At 32.3% G+C, this 20478-nt stretch overlaps 1 protein-coding gene and 4 non-coding genes across 7 annotated transcripts; 1 reads left to right on the top strand and 4 right to left on the bottom strand.

Annotated features, from left to right (window-relative positions):
* Positions 1–849: 849 nt before the first annotated feature.
* On the bottom strand, positions 850–921 carry Trnae-uuc (transfer RNA glutamic acid (anticodon UUC)). Its single transcript has one exon. It is a non-coding gene; the product is annotated as a tRNA-Glu (tRNA).
* A 510-nt stretch (positions 922–1431) lies between these two features.
* On the bottom strand, positions 1432–1503 carry Trnae-uuc (transfer RNA glutamic acid (anticodon UUC)). Its single transcript has one exon. It is a non-coding gene; the product is annotated as a tRNA-Glu (tRNA).
* A 502-nt stretch (positions 1504–2005) lies between these two features.
* Positions 2006–2077, bottom strand: Trnae-uuc (transfer RNA glutamic acid (anticodon UUC)). Its single transcript has one exon. It is a non-coding gene; the product is annotated as a tRNA-Glu (tRNA).
* Positions 2078–3135: 1058 nt separating this feature from the next.
* On the bottom strand, positions 3136–3207 carry Trnae-uuc (transfer RNA glutamic acid (anticodon UUC)). Its single transcript has one exon. It is a non-coding gene; the product is annotated as a tRNA-Glu (tRNA).
* Positions 3208–3979: 772 nt separating this feature from the next.
* Positions 3980–11059, top strand: LOC132945035 (solute carrier family 49 member 4 homolog). 3 transcript variants are annotated; one of them, XM_061014645.1, is made up of 12 exons: positions 3980–4139; positions 4211–4345; positions 7246–7399; positions 8654–8741; positions 8899–9011; positions 9071–9205; positions 9339–9486; positions 9552–9660; positions 9758–9944; positions 10037–10222; positions 10455–10586; positions 10807–11059. In XM_061014645.1, the coding sequence occupies exons 2-12, from the start codon at positions 4298–4300 to the stop codon at positions 10845–10847; spliced, it is 1341 nt and encodes a 446-aa protein (XP_060870628.1). In that variant the 5' UTR covers positions 3980–4139; positions 4211–4297; the 3' UTR covers positions 10848–11059. The 3 variants fall into 3 exon arrangements, 2 of the variants coding, with proteins under 2 accessions (XP_060870628.1, XP_060870629.1); XM_061014646.1 differs by lacking the exon at positions 9758–9944 and having other exon boundaries at positions 3980–4128; positions 9552–9700; XR_009664505.1 differs by lacking the exons at positions 9758–9944; positions 10037–10222 and having other exon boundaries at positions 3980–4128.
* Positions 11060–20478: the final 9419 nt, after the last annotated feature.

The raw sequence follows: 20478 nt of genomic DNA, 5'->3' as shown, positions 1-20478 counted from the left end.
CGTATTATATGATCATCGATCTGAAACACCAAACGGTGAAAAGTGAAAACTCCATGGACAAAAGTACAAGACTTGTCCCTTGCAGAATTTCTTGACGATACTTATACAACGCGATATAACGGATGTTATTACAACCGTAAGGCTCGTCGTGCACGTATATTCACAATACATTTAAAAACATTATAAACTTCACGGTGGACATTGAAATATTATCGTGAACGCGATTTAGAGGTCCAATCGGCAGTCACTATACAATTCTAATGTCTCATCACAATATTTTATTATTGAAACGGTAATGGTTTATAGTTTTTATCGAATACCTACCTAATAATGTTATGAAGGTTACCTCGGTTTAGAACGTAACTACGTTATATCGTAACCCAGATTTTTATTTTGGAGGGCTTTAATCACGAAATTTGTTTCTATTAAATCTTTTTCGATTTATTTATTAATATTATTATGACTGTCGTCATTCATATTAAAATATGTCATTGGAAAAGTAAAAAAATATTGTAATTAACATTTGTTTATTAACCGTTTACTATCATGTGTGGGGGAGGAATCGGTACAGGCATACGGGGCAGTATAAATTATAAGTTAATTTATTAATTAAGATAATATAATTTATTATATAGTGTAAATATTATAAAATAGTCAGTACTCAGTATTAGCTATGTCTACAAATTAAAGAGTTTTAGAACTATATATGATTGTTGATTTATATATAATATTTACTAATTATACTTACCAATTTATTTTTCAACTCCACTAGGAATGACCGTGACCAATGATTACCTCTTACCGTTATTATTATTAAAGTAAAACGTAGTAAAAATTTACAAAAATGATTTCCGGTACCGGGAATCGAACCCGAGCCTCCTGGGTGAAAGCCAGGTATCCTAGCCACTAGACCATACCGGAGAGATGTAAAATTTTTGTCGACAAAAGCCAGATACATTTAAATATTCGTTTCCGCTTAGAATCGTTTTTTGTATACAATGATTATATATAATTTAATTCAAATTTAGCACATCTCTCACAGTCCCGGCTTCCCGGGTATTACGAGTGACCCACTCGACAGTCGACACCTACTGTAGGTACAGAAGGCAGGCTGGAAACAGCTCTTGCCCACATTATTATAAGTATTGTTTAACATCATTTGAAGTCATTACTGCATGTCATTGTAAGATAAATTATTATTTAAAAGTCAGTGGAGGCTATGTCTAAAAATTAAGCAGTAGGTATCCAAAATTTTTTTAAAGTATGGCCACTCCTTGTATGTGGTTGATTTTTTCGCTGATTGAAATAATAAATTACATAGATACATTATTTTTTCAACTGCAGTAGTAACGATCGTGAATTATTATTACCCCATACACCGTAATCATAATTTGCGAGTACAACGCGGAGTAAAAATATACAAAAATTGTATTCCGGTACCGGGAATCGAACCCGAGCCTCCTGGGTGAAAGCCAGGTATCCTAGCCACTAGACCATACCGGAGAAGTGAAGAATTGTTGTCGACAAAGGTCAGATACATTTGACTATTTGTTTTTTTATTGCTGTGCGTCCATAAAAAAGTCTTGACCAAGTGCATGTTACGAAATGTTCCAACCCTACTACACAATAATACAATACTTAATATACTATAATTCTAGATGATTTTCATAACGCGATGCATTATATTTCGAAACTATAATTTTTTTTTAACATAACTTTAAGTCATTACGCCATATTATTGTAAGGTACCCACAACATTTAAAAGTTAGTGAAAGCTATGTTTAAAAATTAAGGAATACCTGTAAAACATGTTTTAAAATAAACCCACCTGTTGTACCTACCTGTTGTACCTATATCATGTTTGTTGATTCATACATTTAATAGTTAACTTACTATTTTTTTTTCAACTACAGTAGAAATGACCGCGAAGACGTGAATTATTATTACCCCATATATCGTAATCATAACTTGTGAGTACAACGGAGTAAAAATATACAAAAATGTATTCCGGTACCGGGAATCGAACCCGAGCCTCCTGGGTGAAAGCCAGGTATCCTAGCCACTAGACCATACCGGAGTGTTGAAATCTTGATTTCGACAAAAGCCAAATACATTTTAATATTCGTTTTTTATTGCTGTGCGTCCATAAAAAAAGTCTTGACCAAGTGCATGTTACGAAATGTACCTACCCTAGTACCCTACTACACAATACTATAATACAAGATGAATTTCATAACGCGATGCAATATTTTTCGAAACTATAAATTTTTTTTAACGTAACTTCAAGTCATTTCGCCATATTATTGTAAGGTACCTACAATATTTAAAAGTCGGTAATAGCTGTGTCTAAAAATTAAGGAATACCTGTAAAACATGTTTTAAAATAAACCCACCTGTTGTACCTACCTGTTGTACCTATATCATGTTTGTTGATTCATACATTTAATAGTTAACTTACTATTTTTTTTTTCAACTACAGTAGAAACGACCGTGAACTATTATCACCTTGCCTATAACGTAATTGTAGTTTGTGAGTTCAATGGAGAAAAAATATACAATAGAGTATTCCGGTACCGGGAATCGGACCCGAGCCTCCTGGGTGAAAGCCTGCAGGTATCCTAGCCACTAGAGTCTAGACCATACCGGAGAAGTGGAGTCTTTTATTCGACAAAAGCCAAATACATTTGACTATTAGTTTTTTCTATCGACGTGTGTGCGTGTGTCCATAAAAAACCACTTTGACCAACACGATGCTACAAGTAAAAAATTTGTCAAAAACTACACAGTACAGTACTAAAATATAGAGGGTGAATTTCCTAACGTGAAACACAATATTTCAAACCTATCCAAACGTTTTTAAAAATATTTCTTAACTTTGTTGTCATTACGTATCATTCCATTGTCAGGTAAATTATTAAAAAGCCAGCGGAAGGCTATGTATAAAAATTCAGGATTATCGAACTTTATTTATAATACCACCTGTTGTATACGATTGTTATTGATTCATAGATTTAATTATCACCTATATTTATTTTTCAACCACACTCTTCAGCAGGAACGACTGTGAACTATTATTACCTTATACCATGGTAATCATATTATATGACAAAAATTATATAAAAATTTAAAAATGTATTCCGGTACCGGGAATCGAACCCGAGCCTCCTGGGTGAAAGCCAGGTATCCTAGCCACTAGACCATACCGGAGTGTTGTAATCTTAATTTCGACAAAAGCCAAATAAATTTGAATTCTCGTTTTTTTATCGCAGTGAATGCATCCATAAAAATGTCTTGTCCAACTAGATTCTACGATTAAAATATAATGTCAAGGAGTATCAAAATATAGTACTATTATAGAGGGTGAATTGTCTAACGTCAGAAGCTCGGTAGCTAGTAAGTATTTTAAAAACTAAAATGTTTTTAAATTATTAAAAACAAATTTGAAATTTTTATGTTAGGTCATACAAGCTTATAATGCATGCCGCATTCCATTATTTAAAATTCAGTTGAGTCTAAATGTCTAAAAACTAAGGAGCATCGGGAAATTATTCAAACCCACCCCATTTTGTGTATACCTACACAATACACATTAAGTACAGATACAAAACACATTCGTCTTCAGATAATGCCACCATCTGTTTTTTTTAGCAAATGTTCCCAAACTGTTTTGCCCCCACACTACCACCGCGCGACCTATCAACGCCATGCCGCCATCTGGCGTGGCGTACGATCACATGGTATTATTAACAAAAACTCTATGATAAATCAAAAATAAACCGGAAAATAAATGTGTTACAAAAACGTGTATGGTATATTAGTCTTAGTAAATAGCGTAATATGTTGAGAACCACTGCTTTGGCGATATCGCGCTGTGCCAAGATATACTCTGACGACGATCCATGCGCAGGCGCGCAGCCATATTTCGGTCCACATTGAACAATTACACTAATATTATTATTTTTATTTTTTAAAAGAAAAATGCCGCTCGTGGCCGAGTTTGAACCGACGCTTTAGTCTGCTCGGCCACTCCGTCCCACAAATATTATTGTAACGTTTAATAACTCTAATAACAATAACTTCTAATAATACTATATTATGTTCGTCATATTGTAAATATATATTTCGAAAGTGTGTATAACGTGAGATAATCATAATCGCCACAAATCAAAATATATAGGTATCAATAATGCATACTTTTATTTTGTTTTAGAAAATCAAAGTTTCGAAGGAATACTCAACAGACGAAGAGTCATCGAGGTTGATCTGTTTCGACCAGTCGCCGATTAGACCGACAGGGATGAGATTTATCGTCATCACCATTATGTCCACCACATTTTTAATCCAAGTACATAGTCGTATTTAAACATTTAGTGCCCTAACCTTTGTATGATTTTGTTTAATATCCACAACACAACTCATGTGTAAAATATGAATACAGTCATTTTCGTTCATTATCTATAGTGAAATTGTGATATACATTTTAATTATTTTATCGGGAAATTCATCTCTAGGCAACGCAAAAAAAATTACTAAAACTTACACATGCTTAGTAATTTAGTATATATGCATATATGTGAAAGCTATAACTTCTTTGTAATAGTTTTCGGACCAAGTATAGATACTTGTTACCACGCAAGGTTCACATCATACAGACATAAAATTAAATACTATAAAATAAGTATCAACTATGTTAAACTATAATATTATGTAATTATGTTGTATTGTTGTTATTATAATGTTATATTTTGTGAGTGTGACCACTTCGATAACATTTAACAATTCAATATTATAATGTATAAACACATTAGCCATAAGCTGGATAGTTGATATATAATCTAATAATAAAAATCTCGTGTCACTGGGTTTGTGAGGCTAGACCGATTTTAATGAAATTGTTTTCTATATTTTGTAGGTGTAAGATAGGTGGTCAGTATTTTTCACTCTCCTACCCACGGCCTGGAGAGGTGCTCAAAACTATATAACGTATTAATTTATTTAATAAAAATAGTAATTATCGTAATTGTAAACATAAATATGTGCATAAAATGTATTTATGTGCTTGTTTAATTAAAAATAGCAATAGCCATTAGCCGTGGTACATTTCATTATTTATATACTTTTGTTATGTAATTTCTAATAATTTTTTTTTTTAGTTTTTTAATTTTTTAATTTTTATTGAAGTGGTTCCTTGAGCCTACTTTTTAGTTTATATTTTGTCGGTTTCGGTTTGAATGCCTTCTGATTTGTCGATGAAGGAATTTCATATATTGTGTTAGAAAAATAATGAGGGCCGAGTTCCAAGTCAAAATGTTCATTACCTGAAATAAACCTATGGGCCGAGCTTACCACAAAACTATTATACCACACTACTCGATATTATTTCTCTACAAGGAAAATCTATGGATCGTAAATATGTTTTTGTTAATAAGTAACCGTGACAACAAAAACCTTACGAAAAATCGGTCAGAAACATTATATCCAGAATTCCAGACCAAAAACATATAATCGTGAGCCAATTAGTTGACATTTGGCCTGGAAATAAGAATCAGTATAATAATAGTGAATATAATATTATATACCTACATAGATAATAGGCACTATAATACTATGTCTTAAATTAACCCATATAGAAAGCGGACTTAGTACTCGATATATTATTATTATATTATAACTAGCTGATCCCGCGAACTTCGTTGACCGTAAAAAATGACAAATCTTAAAAAAATTGTGATTGTTCAACTCTTTTTGGGTGTAACTCGTTGCAGTAATTGCAACTCAGACACCCTGGTAGGCAATGTGTGAAAATTCGATTTGATACATGCTTGTACCTGATCTGCCCGATAACCAATGACAACCAATAAAATAATAAATACTTATTTCTACTATTTATTTCTCCTATAACCAATAGCAACCATTTATAAATACAAATTTCCAACGTAAATCTCAAAATTCCTGTTGAGCACTTCCTCGGGTTAGACTTACCGTGTAAAATTGTGAATCCAAACCATACAGGGAACCATTCAAACACTAACAAAAGATTTCATCAACATCGGCTCAGCTGGTCTCAATTTATTAATTACTATACATATTTCACACCATTTTTAAGGCATAAAAATATTATATTATATACGGATAGATTATAATATAAAAAATGATAATAATAATAATAATAATAATAATACGATACAAATTCAAAAGCTACTGAATAAATTGCATTATTTCCACTTAACCATACCATGGAATTTGAACCAAATTACTTAGAATATCTACCTTCAATATGTTGTACTTAATACCTATACGTTAAATAAACAAAATACGAATATATATTTTTTTATTTATTTTTGATTTAACGCTAAACAGTTGACAGTAATTATAATATAATGTATTTATGTTTACTAACCATTATTAACTTATCATTATCAGAAACTTATATAATGTGTTTTTAAAACTTAGACATTTGAGTAGGTAACAAAAAAAATTATATAAGCGTATATATTGTGGTTCACTTATTAGTTATTATAATGTCTAATGATAAGTTTAAGAATATAATTTAATTTTTAATAAAATTATCCAAATACTATAATAGTTTAGAGATTACCTATAATAAAAACGAATTGTACGAATTTTTTTCCGATATTTTATCATAATTAACATAATTTTATCATAAATCAATAGGATTTAGTTCGTGATTAGGTATTACACGTTTCAAACAACATAGTTTGAACTAAATGTCAAACTTAAACTTTAAATACTAAAATTAAAAATTAAATTAGAAAATTATTTTACATTACACCTACGTATATGGTATATTTATATAGATTGTCGAATTTTACTTCTCGGAATAATTCATATCTACACGCCGATAAAACACACACAAAAGAAAAAGATCAGGTTACAGGTAGCTTGAAATCCAACAATCGCCGAGCCATATATAGGTATACAATTTACACGTTTATTTTAATTATTCATAATAACTAATTATTTATTCATTTTATCGGACTACTTTTATGCCTATGACACTCACAAAGAATGTAGCTTTCTATTGGTGAAAGAATTTTTGAAATCGGTTCAATAGTTACAGAGATTACCCTCAACAACGTCAACTAACAACTCTTCTTTATATAATAGTATAGATATACGCTCCCGCCTTTGTCAAATTAATTTAGTGAAAAAATAAAACGCGCCATAAGTTTAATGTACACATTTCAAAGTGTATAACCAATAATAGTATATCGTTGTTTTTAGACATTTTCTCAGTCCATCTGGAGCGCCATATACGAACCGGCACTATTGGCTTTTCCGGACTGGACAAGCCGATCGCTGTCCTTATTGCCTGTATGGGGCAATGTGATGACTGCTGTACTAGTGTTACCAGTGTGTCTAATGGTCGATAAATACGGTACACAAAGCACATTTCTTATAATATGACCTTGTCCGTCTGGACGTTTATGTCCATGTTTATGTATACTTACCAGTTTATACAGGGTGATTTATCAAGCATGCTCACCCCTATTATTTTCATTTAATAATGATTTTTGTAATTCTTAAATACTTAGGTACTTAAGTACTTGAGTACTTGTCTTAAACATGATATTTTTAAGTTCTTGAAATGTTCACACTGCATAAGGTGCAGTGTAAAGTGTGCAGTCTTTTCCTGCAGCGAAAAAACCGCTGTTTTTCAAACGAGAACCCCCTTTTGTACCTACTTTAATTTATTTAGTGGATAATTTTTTCGAAGATTTTGAAATATTATTAATTCAAAATTTGAATGAAAAGTTTCTTAATTATTAAAATGTTTATGTTAAAGATAACAGTCCTAAAAAATGGTTTTAAAAAAATATTAAATGGATGTAATATTTACATTTTGGATCTAGTATTTAGGTATTTTTTTTTTTTTTTTTTTATTGGGTAACCCGCGGCAACATAGGCCATTGGGTGTGGGGAGGGCACTGTAGGTTTTTATATTGGGTAGGTTTGGTAGGTTTTATATTGGGTAGGTTGGTACACGTGTGTGTTGTGTTTGGCAGAATTTCTAATGGGGCACCCGTAGGTTTCTGCCGTGCCCCGGGGTGGGGGGATGGCGGCACTTGTTCTCCGGACACCGTGACTTGCACGGAGAAAAATGCCGCCCAGTGGTCGAGGATCGAACTCGGACCGGCTGTGCCGAATCCGTCGCGTTAGACCACTCGGCCACCTCGTCCCCCTATTTAGGAATTATTTAGGTATTATACATGTACCATTATTAATTACTAAAATGTTTAAATCACCGTGACCCCTAAATCTACTAAGCCCATATATTATTTGTACACATGCTAAATTGTAAATAACTCAAAACTGCTGGTTCAAAATTTTATTACGTCAACATTTGCACAAAAATTATCTACTAAATAACTTAAATTAGAAAAGGTGGATTCTCAATTGAAAGATAGATGTTTGTAACTCCACAACTCACAAGACACGCCTTAAGTAGTTCAAACAAATTTTGAGAATTTAAAAATATGGTCTTAAAGAATCTATTTAAAAATTCCAAAAATCAACTTTTAAATTATTGCATTTCTGAAGAAAAATAAAAAGGAGGGTAAGTATGCGAATTACCCTGTATATCACCAAAATTATTATATAATGTAAGTACCTATTTATTATACCTCCATAGGATTAAAAGTGATTCTGTCATGTTCATGCTGTTTTTTCACTTTGGGCACGGCTGTACGATGTATGCCAATCATGTATTCTTGTACGCTGTAAGTGTGTATGTTTTCCAAAAAAAATTTAAATGAGTATTGAGTAAGTTCACTGTTGGATCACGTTAATCGGTTCAACCGTGACGTGACAGACAATTAATGTATAGTTTAATCATAATATACTTAGCCACTTAGGTGTACATTTCGTTCGCTGCAGGTGTTTGCACTTGTCGGCCGTGTGTCTATCCGTGGGCAGCGTGGTGACGACGCCTCTTATAGTGACCATGTCGGCGCAGTGGTTCCCGAAGGACGAAAGGAACATGGCTTCTGGTCAGTGTGCCGCGTGAATATAATCGTGTAGTTAAAATTAAGTCGATTCACATTTAAAGGTGTATGCTCGGCCGTGAGTATGTTGGGATCAGCGGCCACGTACATTATCGGCCCCATGATGGTATCCGCGGTGTCCGACGGACCATCTAGCCGGTTCGTCATAAGGATTCAGATCATGCACATGATGTACACGTGTACGGAGACTTTAACGCTTTGCGCGTCCCTATAGCTAGCCTAAACCATATATATATATATATATATATATATATATATAACGTCATACCGTTTATATCATAATAATATGTGCATATAATAATATATTTACAGGTCTGGGTCTGAACACGTTCGTCACGTTTATGGTTTGTCTATTATTCCCGAGACACACTATGCCGCTGAGCTGCAGACAGACCATACCGTCGACGGAGTCACACCAGAGCACCTGCAAACTGGTTCGCTCGCTCAAAACGCTCGTCATGTACGTGTCCTCCCTCCTCTATATAATATGATCGAGAATCTTAATTTTTCTCTACGTTGTTTCAGGAATCTCAAAATGTGGTGTCTGGTGTTGGCACTCACGCTGTCTAACACGATGTCGGTCCCGTGGTGGGCGTTGATACCGTCGACTTTTTCCAAAATTAACGTGTCATCGGTAAATTTTGCCGTAGACGACGATTTGTTCCTTTTTGAAGGTTAACGTACACTAATGTGTGTGTCTGTGTGTGTGTGTTTGTTTTTCATTTTCCAAGGAAATCACTACACAATGCTGTTTTTTCATGATCGTTCATACCTTTGGCCTGAGCTTGACGATCAGCAGTTTCGCGCACCGCGCCCCCCGCTACACCAAGGTATTAATTATGATCAGTCGTTGCGTGTCGTTGATCTTCCTCCTGTGGTTAATGCTCATGATGAACTTCAACGCTAAACTCACAACCAGTACGCGTTCGAAAGCACAACCCCTCCCCCACATTAAACGACAATAATTTATTATAAATATTATAATAAACAAAATTTACGCGCGTTTTCAGCTAGATTGTTTTGCGCTGTCCTGGTGGCGTTCCCGTACAGCTTTTGCACGCAGTCGCTCCTGTACGAAATGGGCGTCGAATTTATGTGTCCGTTGCCCGGGAGTTTTGTAGCAGGCTACATGACGGTGTTGAACAATTTGTTCGTAGATGTCATATATGTTGTGTTGTATTTCTTCCCCCGTTTCGGTAATACTATCACTAATCGGTTTTATCGAACATTCCACTGAACGTTACAGTTATGATGTATATTATATTATATAGTTTAAAGTTTTAACCACTAACACACGTGCCGTATTAAAAAGTTTTCGTACAAAGGTATCGTTCGTGGAAATATCATTAAAACTTTTTATATATGATTTAATTTTCCAGTGATCCAATTATTTTTGAAGAGTGTACATTTTATGTTTTTATTTTTCAGACGAATACTGGCTGAGCATTGGTGTATTCGTTTTCTCGGCCTTGAGCATATTGTTTCTATATCTCACCGTGGATGTGACTAGAGAAAGAAAAAAATTCAATCAACATATATTAAATTATTCTGATTTTGTAGGTAGGTATCTACCACGCTGATGACACACGTGTAATACTTACTTTTGATTTTTAATACTATAAATATTGAATTTCGTGATTAAAAAATGCGGCTAAAATGCGCTTGTATCCTGAAAAAGGTGTCGCAGCTGGTGCAATATATATTGTAACACTACTCACACCTTCTAATTATAATTTAATTGATTATAGTATTTAATATTATGTATTTTGGTGTATTATAGCCACGCTTGATGTCTCAAAAACCATCCTAACCACATCCTAACCAAAACAACCGACATTTAATACTATTGTGATACATCATAGTAAGCAATTAATCATTCCAGTAAGTAGTTTCTAGCTGGTAACTACGTGGGAAATTGACAAAATATTTCTATACCGTGTTTATTTGAAAATAATATTTTTTTGAAAATTTTGTTTTATTATGTTAATATATTTCATGATTAATAAATGTTTATTATTCAATTAGCCACTTTATATGAGTCTGATGAATTCTTAAAAAAAAATACAAACCTTTCGAACCTCTCAATTTGCGGCATTATATCTTCTACAATCTATACTTCACCTTACGATAAAGAGTTTTTCATAAAGAATAACCTGGTTTCAATAAATCATAACTCCACGAATTTTGGTCGTAGCGCTATCGATATCCACTTGCAGTTGTCAAATCAACCAGACGAGTCACTATGGTTATTTCACATCTTGAAGATTTGAGATAAAGAATCTATGAAGGGCTATGGGTTTAGTGACACCCGATATGTTAGCCTGCAGGGTTTATTATGAGCTTGGCTTAGTAATTATTATTATATTGTTTTGAAACCAGGACAATCTTTATGGGTTACTCTGTATCATAGTAAAGTATAATGTATCGTATATTTAAATATTTTACTGTCTACCTATAATAATATTAGTGGTGTTAGATTGTGTCTCTTATTTGTGTTGCTAGAGTGTTATTTAATGACAATATTGCTTACAATCAAATTTGCAATACACCACACACACGAATTGCGACGTACAATATTAACGATGTCGTAATATAAATAAAAAATTGCAATTGTATGATAAAAACCACCAGCATTAGACGAATAATAATGTTTTTTTTATAATTACGTAATGAAATAAAATTTAATTAAGTATTTTAATTTACTATAAACAATAGTGGGTAAAATAAATTGTCAAACGATATTAGGTAATATTTTAAAATGTTAAGAATAATGTATTATTAAACGACAATAATAATATTATACGTTCTATATAACCAACGATATTTTCGATACATAACGATTATTGTACGCGTTTTCAACAATGATTTTCATAGTTAATCGTGTACCAATAGAGTAATATTCATAAAGATAGTCTTTATTCATCTAGTTAAAATCCAAACAAATGACGCTATAGTTTTGTCCTCTTAGACATTATTTAATATCAATTTTGAAAATATAATAACTGCATTTTATGCTATAATATAATTATATTTGTTTAGAGCTCACATATTATTTGCTCAGAGGTTTTATTATTTTGTTTCAAATAGCCGAATATTATAATCTTCTTTAAAACTTTAATGTGATCATAAAATTGTAACATCGAACACGATGGTAGTTTATCTAATTCATACACAGAGTATACATAGTGCGATAACCGTTTAAAGCTGAACAGGGTGTCAGGCCACTGAATTTGTACAGCGTTTGATGTCAACCACAGAAATAAATCTTTCTTTGCCGCCTCGTCCGTATTGGCCACCTAATTATAATAATATATTGACACTTAATAAAAATGGGAAGAGACGAGTGACACGATATGGTAAATCTTTATCAGAATTCAAGGGTCTACACCGCCATCGTATAATTTATTTATCAGCGATTATTTTTTGTCACCAAAATCAAGAAACCTGCTGTAAAGTAAATTTAAACTTGTATTCTACTTGAAGTTTTGTGATTCCGCAACAATCAGCTATGCAAATAACACGAGCCGAATTTCAAAACATAATAATATTTGAGCAAATACCGTATGTACTTTTTTTGTCACGCCCGCGCTGAAAGTTTGGTTTTCGATAGCGGTTGAAGCGTTGGCTGTTGGAAAGCGTCGTTTTTCCGTCCAGTGGACTTTTAAGTGGAAATCCCCAAAAGTGCTGTGCTGACACTGAAATCTATACCACGATTCTTACAAAACATAAACTTTTAGTTACATATTATATTCATATTATAACATCCTTGCATGACGCGTAATCATTTTTAGGGTTCCGTACGGTAAAACGGGACCCTATTACTAAGGCTCCGCTGTCCGTCCGTCTGTCACCAGCCTGTGTCTCACACTCTCACGAACCATAATATGAAAGTTAAAAAGTTGAAATTTTCACTGATTATGTATTTCTGTTGCCGCTATATCAACAAATACTAAAAATCATAGAATATATAATATAAGCAGTGTTGCCAACATGTTTATAGGCGATGGTACGGAGCCCTTCGCGTGCACGATTCCGACTCGCACTTGGCCGGTTTTTATTTCATGAAATTGTTTTCGTAGAATAATCTGATTGTTGCATAGATGATCGATCCCTACATAGTGCATTACCTTTGCCATGATTACATTTTCTGTATTCTTATTTTATATTAATATGACAATTATTATTTGTACTGAAATCCATAAGTACCACGGTACGCACTTACCAAACATAAACTTTTGGTTACATCTTATATTCATATTATAACCTCCATGCGTCACGCTTAAATAAATAAATCCAAATCGTTTCTTTCATGAAATATTGTTGTCGTATAATTAATAATAATTATAGTATAGTTATTGCATAGATACTTTTGCCGTGATCGATGAATGCAGAGGCGTGACAGAAAATAGTATGTGTGGCTCGTGTGGTAAGGCAATTATTATTACTACTAAGCTGGGTTTCCATTTCATACGTGTACGTTTACGTGCATATATGACGGATACGTTCACTATAAACGGTCTCTCATAAACGTTTCCCATCGGTTAATATGGGTTAGATCGGTTAGGATTGGTAACATATTACTATATTAGTTACCTCATATATTCTTATGTTATCAATATTGTTATCAATATAGAGCCGTGTACACGTGAAAAGTTGAACTGGATCCAACTGCATGGTATAAATGGTCAAGCCTGTGGTAAGAACGTATAACACTCTGGTATACCAAAAGTTTACCATGTATACCAACCAATCATAGAAAAGTATTTTTATGCACGTACACGTACACGTGTCTAGTGGAAACCCGCCTTTATACTATTATTTGTATCTTAAGTATCTTTATACATGAAGCAGTTGAGAGATCCACAGAAGAAAAAAATCATCCGGATACAAGTCACCAGACACAAGTAATCGATAAAATATGTCAAAATAGAAAATATACAGATCGCGCGGTGTGTGATAATAATAAAATTATATGACATCGCGATCTTTAACAACCACACTTTGGGATGGACATTTAAGAATTACACGCTCTGTGCTGGTCCGCGGCGGGCCTTTTAACTATAAATTTATAATTTCCTGGATATGAGTGTAATAATATGTATTACGCGTGTTTCGGTGGGGGAGAAAAAATAACGGTAAAATGGGCAGAGGTATAAACGCGGTAACACCGGAGGGATTTGGAATCGTGGCGGCGGCGGCGGGTACAAAATATATATTATTATAAAACGTATATTATTATTATTATTATTATTATTATACCTGTATAGGTAATCCGACGCACTTTTTACCGTCGATGTGCCGATTTTCATATCATCGAAACGGTTTCCGCGGGCCGGTCGTCGATACAATAATATAAGCAAGCACTGTTTATTTGGCGAGCCGCAATCATTATCCGATTTTAAAAACTTTTATCGAACGACGATACGATTATATTAGGATTTAGGGCTCGGATTTTGTAACAAATGCTTTTTTTTTTTCTGGCCAACTGTGTGAATGCGTGATAGATAATATATTACGATAACATTATAATATTCTAATATATATGCCTATACCAACACGTTTTGAATCGTAATTCTGATTGCAGTGAAGTAGGTATAAGCTTTATTTTCATAATTTATTTCGCGAGCCGCAATCATCATCAGATTTAAAAACTTTTATCGGCCGACGATACGATAATGCGCGTGCTTCGTATTATAGCGATTAGTATTTTCAAGTTCGGGGGTGCAGCCGTACAGAACGTATATTAAGTATATATGTGTATAGGCAGTGGGCACGTTGTTTTATTGTTTTTTTTTTTATCGTACCCCAACTTGGGATATTATGACGATAGTGTCTGGTATACGGCGATCGAAAGGTTATTCCTATTATATTTAGTGGCGTAACAAGATGGGAATGGGCCCCGGGGCAATTAATAAATTAGGCCCCTTAATTCTGTATATAGGAAAGACCACATTATACGTTACATTGTTGTTTAAAATATAAATACCTCTATAATACCATTAATGAAAATAATAAAGTTTATTATTATGTGTTTATTAAATAAACACATAATAAATTGATACTCAAAATAAAAAGGAAATCCATTTAATTACTAAAACAAATTTTAAATATTAACATTTTATCATTATTAATTTATTAATTCTATCTAATCAAATAAAATAAAATAAAGGCTATCAAATCAAATTTATAATCTTTTACGAGCTTTAATATTAGCAAATTGATCTATCACTTCACTTAAATCCAATTTTGAAGCTGCTTTGTTTTCAACTGCAATCAATGATAAATATTTGAGTCGATCTTGTCCGGTACTATTTCTAAGATAATTTTTAATTATTTTTAGTTTGCTGAAGGATCTTTCAGCTCCTGCTGAAGTTACAGGAATGGTATAAAATAGTAAAATTGCCATGAACACTTCTGTTATATCACATTCCATCATTCCGAATTTGGTTATTATATCCTTGCATAACTGGTAAACATTACACGTCTCAGTTAATTCAGGAAAAGTTAGATGGTAAACATTGAGAAACTGGAGCGAAAAATTTGGTCCTATTACATCTGAATACTTGCTTTGAAACTGATCACATTTTTGCAACAGAGTTCTTTCGTCAATACTACGTAATACTTTTGGAGTTAAAAAATCAAATATTTTGTTGACTTTACTCATACCAATAAAACGTGTATTTAATTGAGTGATAATTATGTCCAATATATTATTAAAAATGGTTATTTTAAATATCTCTTTTCTGTTACCAAATCGGTGATCAGAAGCTAATTCGTCAAAGTGTTTTTTAATTTTACTTTGCCGTTTTACTTGAAAATAAAGATCAATATCATTTCTTCTCTTTGTTTTCTCTGTTTTCGCTTAAATGCACCACTGGTTTTATTTTTTGTATCCATAATACACTTCTTTATAACAACGTTAAAAGCTATCGAATTAATACAATTTTAGTGTACGCACTGCGCTACGAACACGATAACGGTACGCTGATGACTGAATAGTGAATATTATGCTACGTAAACATAATTATATAATAATATTTCACTCGACAATAATAATATATTATAAGTATAATAGGTACAATAAAATTGACAACAGACTATTTGTGGAAATTCCTATGTACGTCCCAATCGTCTTTAATATTAATTACAAACCTTGGTGGCCGTTGTGCGATAAGATAACGATTACTCCGTAGTCGAACACCGATCATTGCATATTGTGTGTATTTATAGGTATACAATGTTCATATTAAATTTCTAATATTCAATTATCATATTAAAAATATCCAACCTTTTTTTCAATTTTATTTCCATTATTTTACGGATGTATTTTTAAAACTTACCAAGAGCTCTAAGGGCCCCTAAGCTCTAGGGGCCCCAGGGCACTGCCCTGCTTTGCCCGATGATAGCTACGCCACTGATTATATTAGGATTTAGGGCTCGGATTTTGTAATAAACGCTTTTTTTTTTTTGGCCAACTGTGTGAATGCGTGATAGATAATAAATTATGATACATTATAATATTCTAATATATGCCTATACCAACACGTTTTGAATCGTAACTCTGATTGCAGTGAAGTAGGTATAAGCTTTATTTTCATAATTTATTTCGCGAGCCGCAATCATCATCCGATTTAAAAACTTTTATCGACCAATTTTATCGATACAATAATGCACGCGCTTCGTATTATAGCGATTAGTATTATCAAGTTCGGGGGTGCAGCCGTACAGAACGTATATTAAGTATATATATATGTATAGGCAGTGGGCACGTTGTTTTATTGTTTTTTTTATCGTACCCCAACTTGGGATATTATGACGATAGTGTCTGATATACGGCGATTGAAAGGTTATTCCTATTATATTAGGATTTAAGGCTTGGAATTTGGAACAAATGCTTCTTTTTTTTTTGGCCAACTGTGTGAATGCGTGATAGATAATATATTATAATAACATTCGGCGTGGATCCAGAGGGGGGTGCTAGGGTGCTATAGCACCCCCTAGGCATGTTGCTTCCTGGAAAACAAATACTCTATACAACATGTATATTGTATTTTTAAGTAGGCGGGGGACATTTCTAAACAAAATTGGTACCAAAAAAAAAAATTCATAAGTAGTTTTTCCATAACTCTGAAAGACTTAAAATTCTCCCCTAAACAATATATTGAGAAACAAATTCACTTAAGCTACCTATAATTATTTTTTCTTAAAACATACGTATTTCAACAAGTTAAGAACTTAAGAACGAAGGTGAAAAAAATAATTTGCGGGAATCATAATTTTGGAAGTATTATATTCTTGAATCCTACCACTGCAGTTTGCGATTTTACGTTTATATGCATGTGCACAACACTGTACATTAGGTACTGTCGCACGCAGCGCCTATAACAAATTTTGGTTTTTTTTACGTAACCTATCTATGTAGTTAAGCATGCGTAAATGATGGTGAAGTTAGAATTTTACGGTCAGACTTAGTTATACCTACTTAAAATTTATAGTATTTTCATATACACCCGGCGTGGTAACTTGCTTATTATGTAAAACCATCTTGAATGACTTCAAATAGCTAAAACTTCAAAACTAAGTTCGACCGGAAAATTCTGACTTCCCTATCGTTTTCAACATGCTTAACTACATATGTTAAATCAAACAAATTAAAAAAGGATGTCCGGTAAAACATAAATATACTACTGATTTCATCTTCATTTTTAACTTTTTAAAACACGTAAAAAAAATTCAGAATTCGTTATAGGCGCTGGGCGCGACAGTAAAGTACGTAAAATCCCAAAATTTGGAAGAATATAATTTCAAAAATAATTTCCATAATTTATTTTTGCACCATCGTTCTTAACTCATTGAAATATGTATGTTTAAAAAAAAAAAAAATGCAGGGCGTAGCTAAAGTGAATTTATGCCATATTAAATAAAGTGTTGTTTTTAAAGTTGAAATATTAAGCACGTTAATTTTGAGGACTAAAAAAAGTCTTGCTATCAGTACATATATATGGAGTATACAGAATACAAGACCTTAACTTTAGCACCCCCCCATAAAAAAATCCTAGATCCGCCACTGATAACATTATAATATTCTAATATGCCAACACGTTTTAAATCGTAAATCTGATTGCAGTGAAGTAGGTAAGCTTTATTTTCATAATGTATTTCTCCATTAGGTCCTTTATTCCCATATTTTTCCACAATTTTCATGAAATTTTCATATATTTCTATAGGCAGTTTGTTTTAATATTCCATTTATATTTTTTCCGTATTATAATTACCAAAAGTAAGTTAAATGGTCTTATTTTAATTATAATATATGGCTGATAAAGCTATACTTATAAGAGTACCGAAATTTATTATAGTTTTATATATTATAAAAGCTTCCCAAAAAGTTAAGTCTTAGAGAAAATAACTTGAAAAAATAAAATAAGACACATGGTTGTAATTTCGTTTTTTAATCTTAGTGTATTATTTCATTTTTTTTGCAGTATCATTTTGTATTTTGAGATCTTATAATTAAATAAATGCTTTTTTTGAAATTATAATTAATGCTTTTTTAACGATATATTTTGCTACAAAATCCGATCCCTAGTTATAATATTATGGTTCACCTAAGTTCATGAATGATGTGCACGAGTAAATAAGTATACCTACATATTTTTTTTATTGATTATCACCAATAACTTCTATAACTGTATGTACCGGCCTACGATTATTTCGACAATTTAACGTTTCGCCGATTACAATATTAATGGCACAACATTATAATTTTATAACTAATATTACTCTCTCTTTCTTATAAAACTATTGGGGTGTGTAGTGATACTCAAATCTTATCCATTACTTGCTAAGTACCCGTCAATTTTTAATCAATAATAACTGTGTATTCCCGGAAAGAACCTAAAATAAAGACGAAGATGTTGGTTAGGTATATGAAAGTATTTTCGAAGTAACATTTGAAACGAAACCAGCTCTGGGTGATCATATTTTTTTTTTGAAAGATTTTTAAATTCTTTCACGATGTACGGCCTTCATAATTTGTACGGTGTAGGATAATATTTACATTGCATGTGAGGGTCGTTTAATGTTTATAATTTTCAGGGTGTGGAATTATATTTGCATTGCATGTTCAGGCATCTATACGTCATCTTCGCGTATAGTTATACAGCACTATATATTAATATATTATAATAACAGGCTGTTTGTTTGAAATATTATTTGCAGTATGGAGAAAGCTCACGAGTGATAACACGCGTAATACTATTATTTCATATATTATTTTATTTTTAAAGAAATAAACGCTGACACACAGTATTACATGATGGTTGGGTACATATTATACCTATGGTTCGCCATATATACGATACAATATTGTATCAGTATATTACTCGTATAATACAGTTATAAATCATATTTTACCAAGGTACTAAATAATTGTTTGAGAATAGATAAATAAATGTTATTACTATTTTCTTTTGTTTATAAATTAAAAAAGCTAACTATAAACGGTTTTGGATATTTTAAATATTTGGGGATAGCGTTGTGTTCTATAGATTTACTTTGTATATAATTTGTAATTTGTAAGTAATATTATTTAAAACAATCAATATATTTATTTTTTTTTTGAGAATCTAATTCTGACTTTAAGGATAGTTATATAGTGTAAAAATCTTAATTGAAAAACTTAAACAGTTTATAGTTTTTCTAAAACTTTAATATTTTCATAAAAACATGCACTCGTATTCATTAATGCAGGATTTTCGTATATAATATATTATATGATTAACTTATTAATAATTTACACAGTAAAATATACTATGGTTATGCACTATTTTGTTTTATAAAACAGTTATAGGTACACTGGTTTTAATTTACCGTCTTGTATTAAAACTACATAACTTTAATGAAAGTTAGTTAATATTATTTCCTTGTCGAGAAATGTAGTGTGTTCAAACACTTTTAACATTATGATCATTTTTGAAAACAATTACGTTAATTAAAAAAAAGGAAATTCCAATCGAATACAATTAAAACGATATTCCCCTGTTTAGAAACGTAATAATTACAATATTTTAATCGTAAAAGCCAATTTTTAAATTGCTTTCAAGCTTTTTTTTAAAATTTAGTTGTTGGAAATTTATCTTCGATCAATAGCGAACTGATTCACACGAAACCATTCGCTATATTTACTCACCGAAACGGCACAGCTATTATTCTAAGTATTATTTACCAAAATTTGAATGAGTAACTAAATGTACTTTTGTTTGACTGTTGGAAGGAGGGTGGGGTGGACGCATTGCTTGTTTACAGCTGCAGCAGCCACGTCATTGAACATGAAATGGTTTCTGTGAAGTGTCTATCGTTCGGCCAAGTCTCGGTACGTACAAATGTTAATTGATGCAATAATTACTGGACGCAGATAAATCTGCGGACTGTATAATAAAACATGAAAACG

Source organism: Metopolophium dirhodum, chromosome 5 (genome assembly GCF_019925205.1).
Source record: "Metopolophium dirhodum isolate CAU chromosome 5, ASM1992520v1, whole genome shotgun sequence".
In the NCBI taxonomy this organism is placed as follows: Eukaryota; Metazoa; Arthropoda; class Insecta; order Hemiptera; family Aphididae; genus Metopolophium; species Metopolophium dirhodum.
Note: the sequence above shows the minus strand (reverse complement) of the source record. Positions and strands in the feature narration are given on the sequence as shown.

Excerpts from the sequence above, each read along its gene's own strand:
- LOC132945035 (XM_061014645.1), top strand. The coding sequence starts at position 4,298 with ATGAGATTTATCGTCATCACCATTATGTCCACCACATTTTTAATCCAA. Across the intron at positions 8,742-8,898 it reads ATCATGTATTCTTGTACGCT|GTGTTTGCACTTGTCGGCCG; the intron begins GTAAGTGTGTAT and ends CGTTCGCTGCAG. Across the intron at positions 10,587-10,806 it reads AAATTATTCTGATTTTGTAG|CCACGCTTGATGTCTCAAAA; the intron begins GTAGGTATCTAC and ends GGTGTATTATAG.